This window comes from Corapipo altera, unplaced genomic scaffold (genome assembly GCF_003945725.1).
Source record: "Corapipo altera isolate COAL_440 unplaced genomic scaffold, ASM394572v1 44, whole genome shotgun sequence".
Lineage (NCBI taxonomy): Eukaryota > Metazoa > Chordata > Aves > Passeriformes > Pipridae > Corapipo > Corapipo altera.
Genome location: NW_020884880.1, coordinates 2,798,186 through 2,821,361, shown reverse-complemented (window position 1 = coordinate 2,821,361; position 23,176 = coordinate 2,798,186). Strand labels below are relative to the sequence as shown.

Below are 23,176 nucleotides of genomic sequence, written 5' to 3'. Positions count from 1 at the left end.
AATAAAATTATACCTAACAATGAGAGACTCAGACCAGCTGTTTCTAAAAGACATTTTCCTACTGCTTCCTTGAGCCTCAATTTTACTCTCTGGTTATTTAATTATTGCATAGACTGTCACACTAGTCCTTCTTGAAAAATTGTGATGATGAGGATATTGGTCCTAACTTCAAATCTGAAGAAGTCAGGAGGGAGGTTTTCTCAAAATCCGTTCATTTTCTGTAGATTTTGCAATATCTAAATTTTACTGTCCTAAGCATAATCCTTTAAGAAACCTCTTTGCCCTGGTAAGGTGAGAAATGGGCCCATCTGTGAACTTCAGATGAATTTAGTGCAAAGAGTGTCTTTGATGATAGCACTTTCCCCTTCTTTGAAACAACTGCTGCATTTCCCTGAACTGATGTAATCAAGTCACAAGTTATCAATGAGGGCATCTTGCAAACTCCTGTAAGAATTGCTGAGTTCAAGACAAAATCCCATGGAGATTAGCTCCACACTGAGCACTGGTGGTGTGAACAGCTCTGCAGCTCTGCAGAGCTCATTTCTTCTCTTTGGCCTTCTGTTTTGGATGTGTAACTAATACCATAGTAGAAATTTTGGATAAACTGTTTAAATTATCAAATATCAAAAAAACTAGAGGACCATTTTCTACAGTAACTAAACTTCCTCTTTGTAATGTTGTTTGAGACATAGGCATCCAGACGTGACTGAGAAGTAAATAACGAGTACCTTCTCAACATCTGTCCAAAAGTTGGGCAGACAAGACTAATGACTCAATTGCACTTTGACAAGTGGAGAGAAAAGAAATGCTACATTTATTTATTGTTTTGTGCACTGCAAAGAAGATACGTGGGGTACCCTACAGCAATTAAACAGGATGTCAGCAGGAGGCCATAGGCCTTCTCATTGACCAGAGTTATTGTATCCTTCCTTCTGCAACTCTGCTGTCTAGATGAATACTTCTGGCATACTGCAAGCTCATTGAAGTAGGAGCTTTGGTCCGTATTTATATAGCTTGTACAAATACCAGTGCGTCTTGGTCCAATACTGAGTGTCCCAGTTCCTACCACAACACAAATATGAAAGCAATTAATGATACGGCAACATGTTGTAATTGAAAAAGACTGTGCAGCTTCTTTAGACCAGTGGACACCACATCTGAAATAGGAAACTCTGAATGGGCTCTGTGATGTTGTTTGCTTTTCACTGGAGTACTGATTAGTCCTTGTGGTATCACCCTGGGAAATAAATTCAATCCACCGCTATATGTAGTGATCCACATCTTTAGTGAAAGCAAGTGAAACACATTTATGCTAAAGCAGCTCAAGGGATTAAAGAATGAAAGGGAAATGATCTTTGCAAGTCAGATTTAAATCATTCAGACAACTGAAGATCCAATAATAATAAAATCTTCAGGTTTCCAGTTCTAGTTGCTGTATGCTGCAGCAACGTGGTCGTTACTTCTAAATACACTGTGGGAGCGAGGGAGGAAGGTGGAAAAACTCCACTGAGCACTGAATTCTCATGGTTTTGTCTGTCACAGCCCTCGGCGCGGGACTACAACCCCCAGCAGCCCCCGCGCGGCCCGGCGGCCCGTTCGCGCACCCAGCGTGCCGCGCGCGGGGCGCTGTCGTGGCGCTCGCGGGTGAATGAGGCGCGGCCGCGCCGCCGAGCCCCGCTGCGGCCCCGCCGAGGTTTCGGCCGCCTCCTCCTCATCTTCCTCCTCTTCGGCTGCCTCCTTCTCCTCCTCCCGTGGCAGGCTCTGAGCAGAACCATGAGGCGCGCGGGGCTGGGTAAGCGCGGCTGCAGGGCCGGGCTGGGCTGCCTCACGGGCAGGGCCCGGCCCCGGGGAGGGTCTGGGGCAGGTGGGGCGGGAGAGGGGCTGTGCCCGTGGGCGCAGGGCTGCAACGGAGCTCGGAAGCTTTTTGGGGGAAACGCCGTCACCCCTGCTTCTGCCTCTTTCTGGCTGAGCTGGATTTACGGAGCAGCGCTGCGGTTTGTATTTATCATAGAATCATAGAATGATTTAGTCTGGAATGGACCTTAAAGATCATCTAGTTCCAATCCCCCTGCCATGGGCAGGGACACCTTCAACTAGACGGGTTGCTCAGAGTCCCGTCCAACCTGTCCTTGAACACCTCCAGCGATGGGGCATCCACAGCTTCCCTGGGCAACCTATTCCAGTGCCGCACCATCCTCACAGTAAAGAATTTTTTCTTAATATCCAATCTAAACCTACTGTCTTTCAATTTGAACCCATTCTCCCTTCTCCTGTCACTGCATGCTCTTGTAAACAGTCTTGGCTCATTTAGCTCTGATGATGATGTTCCAACGTGGTGTTAATTTGAGCCGTGTTCCCATGGATGGACAGATTTGTCACTCTTCAGTCAAGTCCTTTCCAATTTGGAGGTTTTTTTTTATTTTGGTACTTCTGTATGTTTTCCTGTTATGTTTGCGGGGGGGGGGGGGGGGAACAAACACCCCCAACTATTATAAATTTGTTACAAATATAATCTGGTGCAAATGCAGAAATCTTTGCAGAGTTCCTGCTGAGTGTTTTGAGCAGCTTAGGCCTCATTTTTCAGCCAGCAGTCATGTTGATGACTGTAAGGAAACTTTGAACTCCCAGGTCATGTTCTGCAACCACGTGGGTGCTATGACTGCATTGTTAAGCTTAGGGGATGTTTATGCCCCAGAAGTTTATGACTGAGTTCTGGTGCTTCTTCCTAGAAAGTATTTAGAGGCGGTAAATGCCACGTGGCTTAACTAAGTGTGTCTAACACCAGCTTACGTTTACTTCTACATTTTAGATTTGTGTCATGCAATGGTATTTTCATGACATAAAACAAGCCTTGGAAACACTTCTTAGTAGAGCAAGAGAGGTGTTGGGATATTTATCATAAAAAAGTGGGCATTTGATAGGGCTTAGATATTCAGTCCTTTCCTTTGTCAGACTGACAGCTTGCTGTTGAGTATGAACTGAGAGGGATTGGATTGGAGGCCACCCAGTGCAGTGTGCTGTTTCTGAAGAGGTGATGGATGTTTGTGCAAGGAGCGCTGAAGAAAGAGAATGCTTTCTTTTAGGTTGATTCTGGCAAACAGTGCCTTAAGAATCATCCTGAAACTGCTTTTTAAGAAAGTCTGCTGGAAGGTCAAGCAGAAGACTGAAATGTCTGTTATCAGCTGCAGTAAAATTTTCTGCTTTACCTTGACATTTCACCTGTCAGTTTAGAACTATTTTTTATGTAATAGTCTGGAAATAGAAGCTGGGCACCAGCACTTAGGCTGTTGTCATCATCTACCTGGTACCTCTTTTTTAGCCTGCAATTGTGTTATGGCCATGTCCCTGTTACGTGTCAATGAGCAGTGTTGAGGGACTGTCCATAGAACTGCCACGCTGGACTTTCTGCCCTTCCCACAAACAGCTGTAGCTAAATGTCTTCATTGTGCTTCCTATGACATTTAAAGAAGCAGCCATGCCTGTTGAAAAGCTTTGGGGCAGTTGTTCATATCTGCATTGTCACAGTCCCTGTAAGAATCATAGTGTTTTGGCATGAAGCTGTGTGGTGTATTAACTTATAGACACACTCAAAATTGTGTCACAAAGTACTGTAGTTAGATGCACTTGTAAAACAGACACAAGTGAGAACAACCCTAATTCTCTAAATGATAGAATTTTAGTCAGATTTCTGTATATGACATTGGCACTTTTGATTTAAGTGGGGGAAAAAAGGCTTCTTGACTCAGTGTGGTGAAATGAAAACATATATTTCATTGCAGTCAACAACTCCCTTATGAGGAGAAGAGGAGGGGCCGGCACTGAACTCCTCTGATGACCAGTGACAGGACTGAGGGAATGGTCTGAGGCTGTGTTTAGAGGAGGTTTAGGCTGGATTTTAGGAAAAGATTTTTCACCCAGAGGGTGACTGGACATTGGAACAGGCTCCCCAGGGAACTGGTCATAGCACCAAGCCTGACAGTTCTAGAAGCGTTTGGACAATGCTCTCAGGCACACGGTGTGATTGTTGGGGTTTTCCTGTGTAGACGCAGGAGCTGGACTTTGATGACCTTGTGTATCCCTTTGAATTGAGAATATTCTGTCATTCTGTGATTCAGTCTTGTTGAGGATCTGTCATTAGCTTAACTTGTAGAGTAACAATTTACAAGTACAAATTAAAAAATTGTCATTACTTAGATTTAAGGAATGGCTTCATGGGTTCATAAAATGATATCTATTGTCAAAATAGCATTGTAATTCTCTTTTAAAATATTAATATTATGTATGCCAAGCACACAATGAAATTATTTGAAATGGAGTTTTCTCTGTGATTGGGATTGGTGTCTCTCTTCTCACCCTTTTTCCTCAAAAAGAAAAAATCCTCCACAAACACAAAAATCTTTACAGCATATTTAAAGTGCAGTCAAAGGCATTCAATTTTATTGTGCCATTCTGGCTAGCTATATAAATATATATTAATGTTACAAATGGATTGTTAGTTGAATTAATCTAGTGGAATCTTTGTCATAAAGCTTATAGTAGTTCTTTTCTGTTTGCCTTTCTAAGTCTTGATCTCTCTTTACTTTTTTCAAATCTTAGATTTGAGGTCTAAGACTGATTTTTGTCCTGACTGGACGTGGCTTTAATTCTCCGGTGCCTATGCTGCTGTCCAGCTGCTGTCTGTAGGAAATCTTTATTAGAGGTTGGAGGAAGTGAATGTGTGGAGCTGAGCAGCTTTCACTCCTTTCTGCCCTGCATACTCTGCTGCCTTCAGTTGTCTGGATGACAGTCCTGAATCTCCATCACCTAAAACGCCCAGGCAGGTGTGGGAATAGAACTGCAGAATGGTGACTGAAACAGAAATGCTCTGCTCAGAGGCCTGGCTTCTGCTCTCAGGTCTTGTTTGTAGAGAAACTCATGTAAGGATCAGAGTATGGTTTTCCCTTTAAATATGTAATCAAGTGATATTTGTCTTTGTTAGAGGATGGTCTCAACTCTCCTATTTTCAGTTTGGTTTCCCACATGTAGTGGCCTCAGTGCTTCCTTCACATCTCTGTGTAATGCCTGGGTTGATTCCATAGAACTCATCCGAAAACACTGTCAGGAGAAAAATTTGATAGTGCTAAATTACAGCCATTCTTCAGTTTTTCTTTTATTTGCATATTGAAAGGTAACTTTCACATTTGGAAAAGGTAACTTACACATTTGAGTCTCTTGTCTCAGGAGCATGCAAATCGCTTGTTCCAATGGTGTTTTCTGTCTGTAACTACAGACTGTTGTGTTTACAGGTGAGGGAGCACCTGCAGGTAACTATGGCTACACCAGCAGTGGATACAGTGTTTATGAAGAAGAGAATGACAGGTTAACAGAAAGTCTGCGTACGAAAGTCAGTGCCATTAAATCGGTATGTATTTAATTACAGTGATATTGTCACATTTATTGAATTAAATTATATGAATCAGTGAAGCAGTAGACTTACTTTAAAACATAAATTTAATACTGTGGTGAGTTAACCATGGCTGGATGCCAGGTGCCCACCAAAGCTGCTCTGTCACTCCTCTCCTCAGGTGGATGGGGAGAAATAAAACCAAATCTCCCTTCTTCCTGGCCTCGACTTCCTCCCCCTCAGCAATGCAGAGGGGACAGGGAATGAGAGTTGGAGTTTGTTCATCACACATTGTCTCTGCCACTCCTTCCTCCTCGCTCTCTTGCCCTGCTCCAGTGTGGAGTCCTCCCATGGGAGACAGTCCTCCATGAATTTCTCTAACATGGGTCCTTTCCATGGGCTTCAGTTCTGCACTGACTGTTCCAGCGTGGGTCCTTCACTAATTGTTCCGATGTGGGTCCCTTTCATGGGATGCAGTCCCTCAGGAACAGGCTATTCCAGGGTGGGTCCCTCACAGGGTCACAACTCCTGACAGCACACCTGCTCCAGCTTGGGCTCCTCTCTCCTTGGAATCACAGGTCCTGCCAGGAGCCTGCTCCAGTGTGGCCTTCCCACAGGGTTACAACCTCCTTTGGGCATCCACCTGCTCTGGCCTAGGGTCCTCCATGGGCTGCAGGTGGATCTCTGCTCCACTGTGGACCTCCATGGGCTGCAAGTGGACAGCGTGCTTCACCATGATCTGCACCATGGTCTTCGGGGAAATCTTTGCTCTGGTGCCTGGAGCACCTCCTCCTGCTTCTTCTTCTCTGGCCTTGGTGTCTGCAGAGATCTTTCTCCTACATGTTCTCACTCCTCTCTATGCAACTGGTCTTGTGCAGTTTTTTTGCCCTTCTTAACTATGTTATCCCAGAGGTGGTACCACTGTTTCTGATGGGCACTGCCCTGACCAGTCATGAGTTTGTCTTGGAGCAGCTGACATTGGCCCTTTTGGACATTGGGGAAGCTTCTGGCAGCTTCTCACAGAAGCCACCCCTGTAGCCCCCCCACCAGTACCAAAACTTTTCAAAAGTTTCCAAACCCAATACAAATACAAGAAATAATTAATGTCAGCCAAGATGCACAATTATTCATGTGTAAAACTGATTCTTTCTTTAATTAGTTTTTTAAGCTAGAGATGTCCTTTTTTGTCTACCTTGAGCACACCTGTGGTGTAACTTATGGCTTACTGTCCTACAGAATGAATTACTATCCCTGCAGAAACTAAAATCTTTGAGTTTAGGTCAGTAACCCTGTTTCATTTAAGAAAATGGACTACTACTTTTTGGTCTTATCGCTACAGCTCACCAGTTTCTGCTGTATCTGCTTATAAATGTGTAATGTGAAAACTGCTCTTAGAAACAGCATGCTGATATCCTCTGAAGAAGTTGTTCTAATGATTCTGATTCCTTCCAGAGACTGAGGACTTGTTTCAAACAAGTCTAACTGAAAGACAGCTCTGTGATTAAAATGATGTCAGTTTCTTGTTCTTAAAAACTACAACTTTTGTCAAATACATTCTTAGCAATAGGTACTCTTTCTACATGTAGAGTACAAGCTAATGAATTCTTTCCATTGAAATTCTGAACTCATTCAAAGTCCTATTGCTAATACTGCTGCTTAAATGTAATTTGTTTAGTCTCAACTAGAAACTAAAACAGATTTAGAATAAGAATTTAGAATAAGTTAAGGGGGTAAAAAGAAAAGCTTTGACCTTTGTTAGCAAATTTTATTTCTTGTCTTCTTCTTGGTATGTTACATTTCAAAATTGATGTATGTTGACAGTGCAGTTGGCAGTGCCCCAAGGAGCAGCACATGTGCTCTTTCTGCAGTTGCATCTTTTAGTGCAACATAATAATCTTAGTGTATGGAGTAACCTTCAGATAATCTTCCCAAAAGCCTCATGTGAAATCAGTTTCACTCTTGCTTTGCTATAGATTGCACTGAAATGCAGCAGTAACAAATAATGAGATTCAGGCTGTGACACATAAAACCAAACGTGTTCAGTCTAATCCAAAGCATGGGGGCCTGGAGCACATTTCCCTCCATTCTAGGACTTGAGCTGGTTGTTCAAGGCCAGTGTGCTGCTAAGAACTGTGGCAGAGGAAAAGCTGCTAAGAATTAGGATCAGTGTCAGTTCTCCTTTGTTTGATTCCAGAGCTGCTTTTAAGCCAAGACTCTTCTGGCTGGCTCCCGTCTTTGAGATGTTGCAGCTCCATCTGTGCCTGGTCTCATGTCTCCCTGATTCCAACCCTAACCCAGGTTCACTCTGTGGCTTGACCTTGGACTGTCTTGGGCTGCTCACCAGGCTGTTGCTGGCCCTGGTCACGATCTCAGGACTGACTCTCCCTGGCCTATGCAGCTTTCCTCTTGGTCCTGTGGCTCCCTTGCTGTGACACAAAGCAGAGAAGGGCTACACAAGTTCACTAAAGAAAATCCCATTTACAGCATAACAGGAATTTGTCAAAAGAGACGCTTTAGCAGGTTACATGCGTCAGCTCGGGCTACACTGAGTCAAACGGGTGCTCATGGTCCTTTGTGCTGTGTGCCAGCAGTTTTAACAGTTGTTCCAGGAAATGGGCAATTGCTACTTTAGGCTTGACTAGATCTTGAATTTTTGAAAGTCCATGCAATAATTCTAATATGACATTATCTGGAAGAGGACCACTGAGCACCTTCTGTGACTCTTTAGACTCACCTGATGAAAAATCTTTTCTTATGAGTTATTGATAGAATACTATGCATGTTATTTTGTTTTTTGAGAATATCAGGTACTGTTTTCACATTTTTTCCTGGGGAAATGCTAGTCATGTTATGTATTTTAGACTGGGTTCTCTAATCTATGTATAACTGATTACTCATGCTTCATACTTTTTGGTGTTTTTCAACAGCTTTCCATTGAAATTGGAACAGAAGTTAAAAACCAAAATAAAATGTTATCAGAAATGGTAAGTATGTAGTAACTAAATTTCTTTAAATATAGGGCAGGATTAAGAATTTAGTAATGTAAAGCATCCTGGTTTTTAGTATGAACATTTTTATTAAAATGTTGACAGCTTATTGACTGTAACATGTGACTGATTTGGTAACAGTATTTCTGTTCAAAAAGATAAGATGTGCAAATATGTTACTTTCAAGGCACAACCAAGGCCTTTTTACTTCAGATATGACTATTGATTTTCAATTAGAAAATGTATAGTACTATTAAAGAGGCAGTTCTATATTTAATTGTATTCAAGAATAGAAGAAGGAAGCAAAAAAATTACAAAGTCAGAAATGCCTTTTTTTCTTGCACTTTGCTTTGGCTTGGGGAAAAAACAGCACTGGATAAATGGGTGAAAGTTTTTCATGGTTAATTTTTACCTCTAAAATAATTTTAGTTTTGGAAATTTTGAAAAAACAAGGAAAACTACACTTAGCGAGCTGTAAGGGTATTTCTTTTCTCAGAGTAACCTGTTTTTTATTGCTTTGTTTGCTTGGTTTTTTTTTAAATGTAGGAGAATGATTTCGACTCTACAGGTGGACTTTTAGGTGCAACTATGGGCAGACTGAGAACACTCTCCAGAGGAAGCCAGACAAAGCTATTATGTTATATGATGCTCTTTTCATTGTTTGTTTTTTTTGTAATATACTGGATTATTAAACTGAGGTGATGCACGGTACCTCTGGTTTACATTGTGTAATTTCAACTACAGTCTTAATTAATGAAGACATTGATCTAAAGTGGCATATTCTGTTGATAAAAAATGGTGAAATTGTTTAAATTGCATTAACTATTAATGCAATGGTATATATCGTTTTCTTAATATGTCAGAATTTTTCCCATCATCCCCTGTTTTGGGGGGATTGTTTGTAAATACACAGAAAGTGCATAGTAGGTGGCTTTTTTTAAGGGAAAATAGTTTTTAGAATTGATTTTAAAAATACAGAAAACAAGGGTTTTTCGAATATGAAGTAATTGCAGAATTACAAGGCTTTCTCTTTTATTCTGCTTTTCATTCTGCACCATGCTCTAAATTAGAGCTCCAGTTTCAGGCATGTAGTAATTTCTAGATTGCAAAAGCATGAAGAATACTTGGATCTTTCTAAATTGGTTTTATCTGTGGATTTTTAAAAGGCTGGCCTGAAGCTAACAAATGTAAAAGTGGTACCACCAAAAATTACTTTTGTGGCTAGATCTGGTAGTGTTTAAGTAGCTTAAACTGTGTGCTTAAACGGTATTTTGGGGAGAAGTTACTTACAACTGGATTTTATTTTTTAATTCAAATGTGACAAATCATGCTTACACATCTCTTTTAAGCAAATGCCTTTGATCATTGGGGTCAATCAGTATGGACACAGAACAAATGTTTTCTTTATATTTAAAGTATCAGAACTTAATGATTCCATTGAATCACAAACTTCTACCATTAGGATGTTTACTTTTCAATTTGTGATGGTCCCTAGATCTACACTGCATGATGCCTGAAATACAAGGGCAGGTATTTTGAATTTTATATTAAAGTAAATTATGATGCACCTTTTGGAGGTGCAGTCACAGTAAGGTTTTTTTATTTTGAAGACTTAGCTTTGGCTCATCAAATAGTTTCTAATCGTTGAAGCTATTATATTAATGAGTTTAATGTACAAAAAAATTAAGTTTCCTAGATATTGAAGTTGTATCTACAATTTTTGAAAGACTTTTCTAGAAATACTGTATAATGTGTTGCCATTAATAACTAATTATGAAGTGTCAAATAAAGTGTCTTGTAGTATTATTCTAGCTAGTGTTGTTCATATACATTCTTCTCTATTGTAGAATACCAGTATAATTTTTGGAAATGGTGCTGCATTTAAGGGCCATTTTTTTTTTTTTAAAATCCATAATACAGGCTGTCTCTTCTGGCTTAAATGACTGTTTTAGGAAGAGTTTCAGTAATTACGCACAATTTTCTTATTAACACATTTAATATTTTTCTTTAATAATTACACACAAAACATGGTACTTTGCTGCTGAAGTTCAGGCCTCCAAAACCTTCAGATACAATTAAAGAGTTGTTTATGGAATTCTGGAAATAAAAATCAACCACTACTCTCATCACCAAAGATCCATGACAGAGTTGATGTGAACTTGGCAAAGATGACACAGCTCATTGTCATGATTGCTTGCTAAAAGTGAAAGATAGGGAAGGTACCTGTAATTGAGAGCAAAGGCACTGTTCTAGTATTTGGACATGGCAGAGAATCATTTGTGCCTTAATTATGGGTCTTAAAAGCAAAGCTCTGCTGAAATTAGATTAAACTACTAATGAAATTGTAGCTGTATCTATATAGAAGTTCTGTTTCTTAATTGGTGGCGTAGATGCTCTAAAATGTAGATAAAGCTTGATTAAAGAACACATTTTTTCTGTGTGCTTAGCATGGATCATTGAAAAACTTCAGTAACGTACTGAAAAAATGGAAAAATACCTTGCAGGAGGCTGCATTCTCTCAGGCTGCTCTGTATCAACAGAATTGTGACATTGGAGAACACATAGAATGGTAATGCTGAAAGACCTGGATGTGCATTTTGATGACAAAATTACCGTTAAGTTTTCTACTCAAAATGTACTGGCTGTTTACCTTCAGTGTGCAGTACAAGCCATGCTCTTGCTGTCTTAATTTTCCAGAAAGAGTGGAGCTGTTTCACTTGCTTGGAAGTATTTCCATGTATTTGCATATGATGGAAAGCATGGTTTCATCTGTCCCACCTCCTATTGACATCAATCTCAAGTCTCTGTAGAAATATAAAGAGTAGATTTAGACATGTTCGTGCTATTCTGACGGTTTTCTGCTGGGAAACCCGATGAGATTACCTACATGTGTCATACTAATTCCAGATGCCTGCAGAACACCTCATCCACTGCCTCCTCCTGGGGAGGTGGTCTGTGATACTTCCCTCAGTATCCCTGCTGGTCCTCTCCCAAAGCGGTAGGGGCCTAAGCCTGCAGTTGAACTTTAAGAGGGGAGGGAGTTTTTCCAGGGCCAGCAGCAAAAAGTGTTGCAGCCCCTAATTTTGATGAACTGTGTGGTAAATGAGAGTCAATCAGTACATGAGAATTGTACAGAGAGGGTACAATTTTCATTCAGGTTTTTTAACCAGTAAGCATCCTAGTCTCCCTAATGGCTATGTGAGATCTAGCTGCTGTGCTTTAAAAAGGAATGGCTACTCCAAGAATATTTACTTTCAGTTTGATATATCTAATCACAGTCATTTAAAACCTGCCATTAACATCACTGAGTCATCCCTAACAGTATTGCCTTAGTTTCCTGTGCTAGCCAGATTGCAAAATACTGCAACCTCAAGCAACTTTACTCACAAATTTCTTTTTTCCTTTGGGGAGAATTAAAAACCACCATCGTCAACAAAAAAACCTACCAAAACAGTTCTAAACTACCTCTACTTAATAATCTGAAGATTCCCCACCTTCCTACAGGCCTTGTTGAAGGCTGTGGAGCTGGAACAGTGGTAGCTTACTTGTTCTTAGTGCTGCAGTGTTGTCTGCTTTGTCAAGCTGCAGAAAGCCCCTGCCCATGCTCAGCATTTTGCATCTTCACTGTAGCACCAGCAGGACTCCTCTGTGATGCCAGTAAGAATCCTCCATTTACAGCAGGAGTCCTGGACACATGGCTTGTTTATAAGATGTTAGAAATGGGCACTGGTTTTGGTGGCGTGTGTGACAGACAAGTCAGGTTATCATGTATAAAGACACGTTTTAAAAAAATAAAACACCTTTCACATATGTTTTGTGCATGTGTGTGGCTTTACAAGGTTGCTAGTAATTATGTTTTTGTAGGATTGAGATAAGGAGTATTTCTTATATAATCTACAGAGAGGTGACTAATGGTGATCTCTCTCCTGGGGAGACAGGGTGGAAGGTTTCTCCTAATTTAACCAGATCAAGATGACAAAAGACTCAAGTGATTTTAATCTAGCAACCCTCTTCTGGGAAAGAGGCTTTCAGAATAAGAAAACAAAATCATGGGACCAGCTATCCTGCCAGGAACTGCAAGGAAGCTGGGAAAGAGGACATAGTAAAGTAAGCTTTTATATCAGCTATTTATTGTATGCTTTTGGTTTGATAGTTTATATTATATCAATAATGCATAGTTAATATGGCACATAAATATTTTAATACCTATAAATATTAGAACTTAATTGCTTTACCTCTAGAATCTTTTCATCTGGCACAGTGACACTTTGCTTTCTGATTTCTCCATCGCCTTGTTACTGCCTCATGACAGAGCAGCAAGTCCTGCTCTACTACAGCCCCACTGAGGTGAGCACCGACCTGTCATGGCTTCACCCTGACCAAGGACAGTTAGGAACCAGCCTGCAATACACCATGCAGTTTTGTGAAGGTGTCATTCTGAGGGACCAAACTTCTAGCTGCTTGTTGAGTGCTGAGGGAGTGGGAGTTAGCCTGAGGAAAGAGAGAAATCCAGCTATTGTGTTCTATCCCTCTAAAACACTCCCTGCAAAGAGTTTCTTCTCATTCAGGAAATGCTGTGCATTTGATACACTCACTATAGAGTATAAGACTTATCCTACTCAACCAGATCAAGAGATGTAAATGTTAAAAAAGTAATCCAACTTTTTGACAAAGAAAAAGTTCTTAAAAGCTGAGTTAAAAAACTACACTTATGAGGGACCGTAAGGAGCCATTCCCACTCAATCCAGGTTATCAATAATTTCTAGTTATGTAGCAAAAGGAACAAAAAGAACCCCCTATGTTGTCAAATCATGTTTCCCATCTCCATAGGTAATGTCATATAGCCTTCAGAAATGTGTCAAGCACTGCTTTAAGGAGAAAAAACAAGCTCCCTTTAATCTTGGACTATCCTAATTTGAAGGCTGTCAGATAACAAAGTTATTCAAATGATTGGGAACCCTCTAATTTACAACCTGGATGTGTTTCTGAGTAGTATAATCCAATATAGTCCGCAGTTTAACATTCCTCTGTTGGCTGATGTTGACCCCTCTGCGTTCTGAGGGCCATTCAGCCTTTGCTTCGCACAAGCTAAGCCATGTCCATTACGCTGCCTATAAAGCAGGCAGCCATGCCACAGCTCATGGCACTATAAATCTGTCTCTAGCTTCAAGCTGATAAAATGTGATGGTGTTTGCAGCTGTGCGTTCCAGTACCATTTACTACGCACAGCCAGGAAGCCATGCCTGCTCAGGGAGCCATTGTACATTTTCCTCCGGAAAGCCATATGGCATTGGCGCTGAAAAAGCCCTTTCTGTTCACAAACATCTTGAGAGGAGCCTGCTGCACTACTTACCTTCAATGCAGGTGTCTTCACTAAACTTTAAGCTCCTGAGAAAATAAACTCAGTAATTTTCTTTCCCCTTTCTGGCAGTGGTCAGTGCCGGTCAGACATGGGGAAGAAAGCAAGTTTTGGTGACTCGAGCCCTGGTTTTCCCTAGTAGCCTGGCTTCATGGTAGTGGTCCCTCAGGGGTGCTGCTCTCTGCTTCCCTGGTTAGGAGGCCATTGGTAAATTCATACCAAGGTTTATGTGGCTTAGAGTAGCACTGCTTCCCAGAAGGACGTTTTTTACACTGCTTCTTTTCAACACAAATTGCACTTGATTACAAAATGTTTACCCTTTTTTTCTCAACAATTACTGTTTTTAGGTTGCATTACTGGCAAGATTTTTCTCTACAAAATATACTGATGCACCCTCAAGCTTAATATTTTGTGATTTCTTAAATTTTCAGACTCAGCTAGTTTGCCTCTAGGCTGTCCAAATCAAGCAGAATGAATCTAAAGGAGACTCTGATCCACAGGGAGAAGTTTGAGCTGATGCCACCCAGTGCAGCAGGTCTCTGGCCAGGCTGCCACAGCCCAGACACCCGAGGCTGTGCCTGCTAGTTCCCATGGCCCTGCTCTTTCCATTTAGGGACATTCTGAAGACCCAGCTGAAGGAATGGGCATCACCTTGGCCTGCTCTGGAGTGCAGCTCTGCTGTAAAGTCATCACTGTACAGTTGCTTGCTTTGATTTGCCATCAGAGAGCTAGGTGTTACATGCTTTATCTCCTAAATTCCCTGGCAAGATACTCATAAAAGTTAAACAAAGTGGTAGACAGGCATCTGTCTGTCTCAAAGCCTCTGCAGAAAAAGGCTGAAACTACAGATTTTGTTTCACAGGTGACAGAAATTGATATTAAGCCTTATCTCAACAATTAGCTACAGACTTCAAAGCAAATTGTTTTTGTCAGCAGAAATAGATGGATAGGTTTCATTTTGTTTGGTACAACCATAAATGGTTATAATGACAAAAACTGATTAAAAAACCCCAATTGTCTAGACTCACTCAAGTTTAGACATTCTTTGTAAAGAATGAAAGACTATAAACAACAAAATAAACTGAATAAAATATTTCAAATTACTTTTTAAATATGTGAAGGATACAAAAACAGAAGGAAATGCATTACTTATAAAAAAATCCACTTAAAACTGTACAGAAGTTTGGTTTTTTAACTATCCTCAGTTACAGGTAGAACTTCATATTGCAATAACGGGAAAATTGAAATCTGTGTTTGTTCTTCAGCTGTGTGCATTTGCAATGCTACTTACACTTCTATTTCACATGAATAGTCAATATTTTTCACTGCTGCTTTCTTGATTCTTTCACAATGCAGCAAGTAAAGAAATGATAGCATTCTCCCCCTCACAGCCCACAAGAGTAAAACTTGTAAGAACTGGCAGCAGTTAGACATGGTGATTAGTAACATTAGTCACAATCTTAATTTTTTAAAAAAATCAACTCTTTTAAGAAGGCCACACAAGTTTTTCCTATAACAATTGAAATGTACATAATTAGTATTATAATCACTATTAGATCACTACCTGAAGTTTTTAAAAACTCTTTAAATCTAAAAAATTGCAATAAACTTGCTACTAGAAGGTTTCTTCCCTCTGATCTCTCATAAACTGGGGTTTTCATATAGATGATGGGTTTGTTCAGTAACTGATTTTTCCCAAGTCCTGATGTCTTTGAGGCCTTTCAGACAAGGGAGAGAAAAATAAACAATCATGACTCCAGGCTAGTGCTCTCCTTCTCTAGAATCCTGCTAGTAGGGTATATGCTGGAAAGTCCATTCTTTATCGTTTTTATATTGGCTTTTATTTTTCTATGAAACCCTTCGATATTTGGGCTCTAAACTTTTTTTAAAAACCCATTCTCCTTATCAGAATTCGTACAACTGAAAATAAACATTTACATATATAAAATCAGCCCAGTATAGGCACCTACATGGTGAAGCAGCTCTCTTTATGCCTTCTAGAGAATACTGCACTTAAGAAATGTCAGTTGTTCTACAAGGTTTAAAATATTCATGATTAAAATGACAGAAATGAATAAAGTAATCTGGCAAACAGTTTTGTTCCATTTCTGTTAATTATCTCTGACCGACAATAATAACTAAAATTCAAAGACTTCATGCACTAACCATGCATTGTGCTGTGTGTTCTTTGAGAAGTCTTTGAGCCCAACATGTCAAAGACTATCCAACATTTCCTTGGAAACTTTGTGAGGATTATGCTACAAAAATATTTGTGCATTAGGACTAGATGTCATGCTGTGCAGTTATACTGCTACTACTTAAGAAATATCACAGTGACGTGAATGGTTACTCAAACTGCTGTACTGAAAAGAACAGATTTGGGAAAGTTGCTGCATTGCTTATTGTTACAGATTAACAAGATTCTCACTTGAACTTGTAATTGTTTATTTAGGTAATACTGTACTTGTCCCTTCCTGGACCTTTGGTTACTCAATGATGGAATTGTACTGATTCACAGAACAGTTTAGAGTATAAATATCTTACCACCTTCAGCCTCATTTATAAAGGTGTTTGCGTTAGAGGCAGAAAGATACGTTTCTTTAGCCAGCTGATCATGTATACCAATAGGAAACACTCTGGATTTCTCCTCAAGAAAAATGTGACTGCTGGTGTACTTGGAAATCACTCTGGAATCCACAGAGAAAACCTCTGCTCACAGCTAGCAATGCTATGCTGGGCTAGGAAACCTTAAGACAAAACAAAGCTATATATAAGCACATACACATTAATCTGTACAGACTACAACATTTACAGTAAGTGCTTCAAGACAGAGATTCATTTTATTCAGAGTGCCTACTGCAGTAGCTTTTAACACGTCCATCACCAGGGACCATTAGCTGTTAATAGAGGCTGTGAATAACATAACTAAGAAAAACCATCATAATGAAAGCTGGCTTAAAACCACCACCATAAAACAGTCTGTACCTTCACTAGGAAATTTCAGGAATCCGCAAGTCAAAAAATGTTGAGGTTCTCTCTGATTTACTACAATGGCATTCTTATTCATAAAATGCTATTAAAAATAGAAAAAGTAACTCAACCTTCTAAGAAGAAACAAGCTTTTTGCAGATTTTCTTGAGTGTTCTGCTCTCACTTTACACAGATACATTTACCAAAACTTTCAACTAGCTGAACCACTTATTTTGCTAACCTTTGATTAGGTATTTTGTATGTAAGAGCTGAGTGTAAATCTGTTACTGCAAGAAAATTCAAGTTCTATTTTGGTCCATCTACAGAACATAAGACACTGCAGCCAGAATTTTCCTAAAGCTATCAAGGAAGCTGTTTGCTTAGACAGAATTTTGCTCTAAGTAGATATAGAGTAAAATTTGAAGGGACTTCAATTAATTTGCAAAAAGGCCTCTGTACCATTTTAATGGTCTAACAACTTGCTGGAAGCAACTACCTGTCTCATAGGTCTCACACAGTATCTGGTGTGACTAACTAGGTGGAGACTGCTATCAGAAAAAAGAACTGCAGAAGCCAAGTGGGGAACTCCAGTTTCACACACATGTGGGGAAAAAGATAAAGCTGATTTTCATTCATTTTGGGAGAAAGCTTCTGGTTTATTTCTCTCCTTATAATCAAGACTACAAGCAAACAAAAAGCAATGAGAAAAAAAAAATCACTTGCTGCTAGCCCTTTTTTCCTTTGTTCTACTGTCTGGCAGATACTAGAGGACCATCAGGGAAAATACTGAGTTTATTTGACATCTGAGCCAACCTGTGGATAGTTCAAACTTCACAATTGTAATACAAAGCCAAGATTTGGCAAAGGAATAGTCAACCTGTGTCGTGACACACATCACCCTAAAATCAATTGCGCTGTGTGTCCTTGCATCCACAACAGCCATCAGTGACGTCCCATTCCATAGAACAATACCGTTCACACTGGCTGGGAGCTGGTGCCCTTTTCAAGTAGATTATCTTTCAGCAGGACGTTTAAGAGGCCAAATTTCGCCACTTGCTTACCTGTAAAACCTGCTCACCAGAACTTCACTGGTGAATCCCATTCCTCCCCAAAACTGGAGACAGCTGTCAGTCACTTCACGGGCCAGACGTCCTGCCTTTAGCTTAGCCATGGAAGCATATTTTGTCACGTCATTTCCTTCTACATACAGAGCTAATAAAAAAAAGAGGATAAAAAAGGAGTCACTGGCCAGAGCCTGCCTCTCTGGAAAGCACCTCCCTGTGTTGCTTTAGCCTGATGAGGTTCTTTGCATGAAGAGAAGCACATCTGGGAAGGCAGGTGTGGGAGCTCACCAACAGCACGGTGCAGCAGCGAGCGAAGGAGCTCCACTTCGGTTGCCAGCTCGGCCAGGCGGAAGTGCACGGTTTGGTTGTGCAGGACAGACTGGTCAAACACCTTCCTCTGGTGGGTGTAGTCAATAGTTTCTTGTATTATAGTTTCCAGTGGAGTCAGGACTTGAAGAAGCAAAGCACAGAACAAGACATGGTTTTAGCCAGATCTGTTGTTTAGCTTCTTGTTGAAAAAGATGTTTTTCTCACATTGTATAACCAATACATTAGATTTTCTAAAGCAAGTTGTTCTACACACTTAGTTGGGGTGCAACTTCAATTCGGAAAAAAAGCCCTCCTTGTACCTTAAAGACATCTATCTCACCTGAGCCCCAAACTGCCAAAACTTGGAGGAGAATCAAGGGAGGTGGATAGAAGGGAAGGAAAGTCATAGAAAGCAGTACATCATGATGAGTATGTAAACTTTATCCTTAATGCCTCATTTGGGGCCTTGGCAAAAGCCTGTGGTAACTCCTATTTTCCATTCTGCCTGTGTCCTGAGGGTTTGTTACAATCCCTGAAAAAATCTGAAGGCAGACCGTGTAGTGTGCTCAGTGAGGGATGCTGTGGAAATGTAAATTGAAGGAAGCTTTCAGGGAGAAGGCAGAAACCTATTCCAAGATCAAGGAACACAAATTTACTGCTTATTATGTCTGCATTCTGTAATTGGATTCCAGCATAGAAAAGAAGGGAAAAGATTCACAGTCACTTTTAATAAATGTTAAATAGTTCTTCTAATGGGAACAGAATCAAAATAGGATACTGCTGGAAAACAGGTTAGAGAGATGGCAGACGCTGCTTTAAAGCAAGAGAACTAGTTTGCTGCTTCTCTTTGTGCAAACTGAAAGACACTCCATTTTAAACAAGAAGAAAAGGGAGAAGTTTCTTTTCCAAGGCCAGCCTTGAAGTAAAGGACTAGGCTATCAGTCTCCTGCAGCTTAGCTAGGATAAGAGCAGGTGCTGAATATGTGGAGAAATTTGTTTGGCAAATGTGGACCCATGTCCCTATGGCAAGGAGCAGTGACAGTTCACAAATCCATCTGTGTAAGAAGGGTCACATTTTCACTTTTCAAAATATGCATATCCACTTCAATTTACATTTAGAGTCTAAACCACAAAACTGAATCTGAAATGCAAAATAAAACCGAGCCCTGCACTACTACAAAATCCCTTTTCCTACCTGTCAGTTACTCACATGAGAGTCCCTTACAGGAGCCTGGTGTGGTTCCATATTCCTTTTTGCATTGCTTTCAAGATCACCTCTATTTAAATTTCATCTCTGTTCTGCTCTCATATACAGACTCCACATCCCACCAATTTCCTCGTGCCATGATCATTTACCAGCTCTTCCACAGAGCACCATTTTTCACATGATGTCCCCACATTCCATAATCATCAGCTTTTGTCATTTCCTAAGTATTTTCCCTTTCTTTCTCATACAACTAGCCTCAATGCTTATTTTTCAAAAGAGCATATACAGTAATGTCCTCATTTCTTCTGTGTTATTACACTATGCTGCCACACTAATGCTGGTTTTCTGGACAGGAAACTAAATTTCTGTTTTCAGGAACATCTCTTGAACACAAATATTGTTATTCCAAAGGATTATGTCACACAACACTGTGGCATGTATAATACCAGCAGCTTTTTCACTTGTATTTCTATGGTCTTCAGCTTGAGAGATGCTAAAGAAACAGGAAAGAGTGTCCAGGTACCCCTTGTCCCCTGCCCCCAGACCAAAACCTGGAAAGCATAGAGCTGAGTCTGAGTTGCTGGGAGGGAAACTAAACTGTACATGCCAGTGCTAGGAGAGCAGAAGGAAGGCGGTAGGGATAAGGACAATCTTTAGGTGATGTATCAGAGCAAGGTGCTCTAGCACAGCTTGTGTGGTTCCCAGCATCCAGCACCAGGGAAAGAGATGAGAAACAACAAAGAGGAGGAAGGAGTAGGACCAGATGGGAGGGGACAGAACAACAACTGTTTAGGTCCTGCTTGCAAAAGGTCTAAAGATCATGAAAGGGCTTTGGCCCATCTCTGCTCAGGCTGTCACCACGCATCATGGCTCAGAGCTGGGTCCTGAGAAAACTGCTCCCATAGTGTCCACCTCTCCACTTCACTGCCTCCTTCCTGCCCCTGCTAATCCAACCTCCTGTTTCCTTAGCTGCCCTTCTGCTTTTTCCAGGAACTACCATTTGCACACAGAAATAAACAGAGAAAATCTTCTTAGGACTACCCTGGGCTGCATCAAAAGCAGCATGGCTACCAGGTCAAGGGAGGTGATTCTCCTCCTCTACTCCATTCTTCTGAGACCCCACCTGCATCCAGAGCTGGAGCCCACAGTACAAAGCAAACACGGAGCTGTTGGAGCAGGTCCAAAGGAGGATCCTGAAGATTAAAGAGATGGAGCACTTCTCCCATGAGAACAGGCTGAGAGAGTAGGGGTTGTTCAGCCTGGAGCAGTGAAGGCTCTGGGGAGACCTTATTGCAGCCTTTCCATATATAAAGGGAGCTTGCAAGAAAGATTGCAACTTTTTAGCAGAAGTAGTTACAGAATAAGGGGCACTGGTTTTAAACTGAAAGAGAGTAAATTTAGATTGAACATAAGGAAGAATGGTATTGGAGTAGGAAGCAGATGATCTTTAAGGTCCCTTCCAACTCAAGCCATTCTATCATTCTATGAGTCTAAGAAATCCTTATGATGAAAGTGGTGAACAGGTTGCCCAGAGGAATTGTGGATGTCCCATCCCATCAAGGACAGGTTGGATGAGGCTCTGAGCAACCTGGTCTAGTGCAAGATGTTGGACTTGATGGTCTTTAAAGGTCCCTTCCAACACAAACTATTCTGTGATGATATGACTACAGGTATTTAGAGCTATGAACATAGCTCTACCATAGCAAGGTCTAGCTGTGCAGCAAACAGCAATGAAATGCAGCAGATCATGAATACCATGATGGCCAACAGCCTTGTGCAACATAACAGCACACAATACTTTGTTGGTCATACCAGTACAGAGAAATGCCATTCACAACACTGAAACCCATTTTCCCTAAGAATTTTTTCCCCTGTATATTTGTTTCCATTTTTCATCATAAAGTGTTCTCCACATCATCAGACAAATGTAGCCCCATGGGTTTTACCTGACAGCATATGCAGGACATATGTGATCTACCACACAGCTGAGAAGTGTGAAAGCACTTGAAGTTGCCAAATGCAGAATAATCTTTTCCTCATACCTCCATCCAACTTTTATTTTTCCACTTGAAACTTCTTCTCAGTGTAAAGATACTTTGCCTTGCTATGTTTCTTCTCAAAAGAAAAGGAAATAGATATATTTTTCTTAGGTTGTGGCTGACAACTCTCTAGTGAGATGTCCAGTGAGCTCTTAAGCTGAACAATCTGTCTCTTAAGGACATGTGTTGCCCATGCAGAAAGACCTGTTGTCCTGGTTACTGGCCATGACTCAATGGTGCTCGTAAAACTGAGATTGCAGGAGCAGATAGAAGTAATTAGAAAAGTGCCATTCTGCTCTCTCATGGACACTGAGACACCCTCTTTGTCTCCAAGTTAAGCAATTCACAGAACAACTGTTTGCTTTCTTGTCATAGCAACATTCTTTTCCTGTGATCAGTGCAACAGGTCCTCAAATGGACAATATTTACTGAGTGTCACAACATGGCAGACACATGTGGCACCTCTTCTCTTTCCATGAAGCAAGAAGCACAGCGATTTTGACCAGTGTCTTTGATAATGTGTCACTCAGAAGGAAAGACCACACCTGGGACCAAATTTTGTGATTCCAGGAAGTTAGTTTTCCATCTGTATTTTAAATCTGTTTGACCAAAAATACATTTTAAAAGAAAAAAAATCAGTGAAGAAGGAAACTGGCCACAAAGAATATAATTAATAAAGAGAAGGCTGGGGCACATGGTACTTGAAACTAAAAATACATAAAAAACAACCAACCAAACCAAAAAACCCACCCACAACAACAACAAAAAAAACAAACACAACAAAACTACACCCAAAAAGGAAAGGTAGACAAGAATGGCGATCAACTGCCTTCTCCAAGTTTTAGGAAGCAGTGAAAGTGAGAATGCCAGGACTGATCTGGAAAGTGTTTAAAAGCAGACTGACAGTTTTCAATGTTGCATGAATAGCCATGAACTGGGAAGGAATGGAAACATCATTCTGAGGGGAAGAAGTGACGCTGAGGATTAAACGTGTAGACCTAATCACAAAACTACTGAAGGCACATACATTGTTTTGCACATCTGAGAGCCTTCAGCGAAACACTCGTGGTTGGACATAGGTAAAACTATTTGCAGGAGTGGAAGTTAACAGCTAGATGTTGTCGTGTAACAAATCTCACCGATCAAATATTGGGCTCCCTTCTAAACAAGGGTTTCTAGTTTACCACAAATGGTTACCCCCGAAGTTTGGAACTCTGCCTAAACCATAGGTCTTGTCCCTGCTCCCAGTACTTTCATGCATTTTATATCAGAGAGTGGATAAAAGCAAAAGCAGGGGGCTCAGCAAGGTATAACACAGTAGCCAGCACACTGTAGGAGGCAGATCCCGGTCTCTTGGTGAGCTCCAAGGCTCTTCCTCCCTGATGGCCTCTCCCTGGCCTTCCCAGGCTGCTCATCCAAGGTAAGGGTTCACCTGCTTCCACTGTGTTGTTCTAGGGAAAAAGAAGAATTGGAATCTTGTGTCCCATTTCCTGGCAGAGCACGGTGACTGCCAGGCAGTTGTGCAAGGCTGGACAGTACCAAGCTGTCAGTGGTTTTAACAGGAGTGATCTAACCTGCCAGGCTTTCTGTGTCAACGCTGTTAGTGCACGTCACTTTTGCCTGGGGCATGACTAATGCTGCGAGCTACTCTGCTGCCTGGGGAGGCTCACTGCAACTCAGAGCTTCTGATGGTTTGTTTAATTTAGACTTCAAACCAAGCATAAAAATGCACAATGCACATCCTTGCAGTCTGCATACTCCTTGATTAAAACAGGACCAGTGGTAGGATCACATCTCTGGCTTGCCTGAGCCTGCAGTGACATCCCTTGCAAGTGTAACCTCCTGTCCTTTGCTAAAA

General features: G+C 40.9%; 2 protein-coding genes across 3 annotated transcripts in view; one reads left to right on the top strand and one right to left on the bottom strand.

Annotated features, from left to right (window-relative positions):
• Positions 1-1,630: 1,630 nt before the first annotated feature.
• Positions 1,631-10,176, top strand: BET1 (Bet1 golgi vesicular membrane trafficking protein). The gene is made up of 4 exons (XM_027639067.1): positions 1,631-1,792; positions 5,286-5,401; positions 8,311-8,367; positions 8,917-10,176. The coding sequence occupies exons 1-4, from the start codon at positions 1,774-1,776 to the stop codon at positions 9,070-9,072; spliced, it is 348 nt and encodes a 115-aa protein (XP_027494868.1). The 5' UTR covers positions 1,631-1,773; the 3' UTR covers positions 9,073-10,176.
• Positions 10,177-10,353: 177 nt separating this feature from the next.
• Positions 10,354-23,176, bottom strand: part of LOC113945180 (probable acyl-CoA dehydrogenase 6) — a 79,282-nt gene continuing 66,459 nt past the window's right edge. The window contains exons 7-10 of one of the 2 annotated variants that reach the window (XR_003526978.1): positions 18,052-18,213; positions 17,761-17,911; positions 11,021-11,174; positions 10,354-10,593 (exon numbers count right to left, since the gene is read on the bottom strand). Coding sequence is in view for 1 of the 2 variants with exons in the window: in XM_027639066.1 (XP_027494867.1) it covers positions 11,084-11,174; positions 17,761-17,911; positions 18,052-18,213 (404 nt within the window). In the remaining variant the exon portion in view is untranslated. Of the gene's footprint in view, positions 11,175-17,760; positions 17,912-18,051; positions 18,214-23,176 lie in introns of both variants that reach the window. The other variant, XM_027639066.1, reaches the window with a different exon arrangement.

Excerpts from the sequence above, each read along its gene's own strand:
- BET1 (XM_027639067.1), top strand. Across the intron at positions 5,402-8,310 it reads AAGTCAGTGCCATTAAATCG|CTTTCCATTGAAATTGGAAC; the intron begins GTATGTATTTAA and ends GTTTTTCAACAG. Across the intron at positions 8,368-8,916 it reads ATAAAATGTTATCAGAAATG|GAGAATGATTTCGACTCTAC; the intron begins GTAAGTATGTAG and ends TTTTAAATGTAG.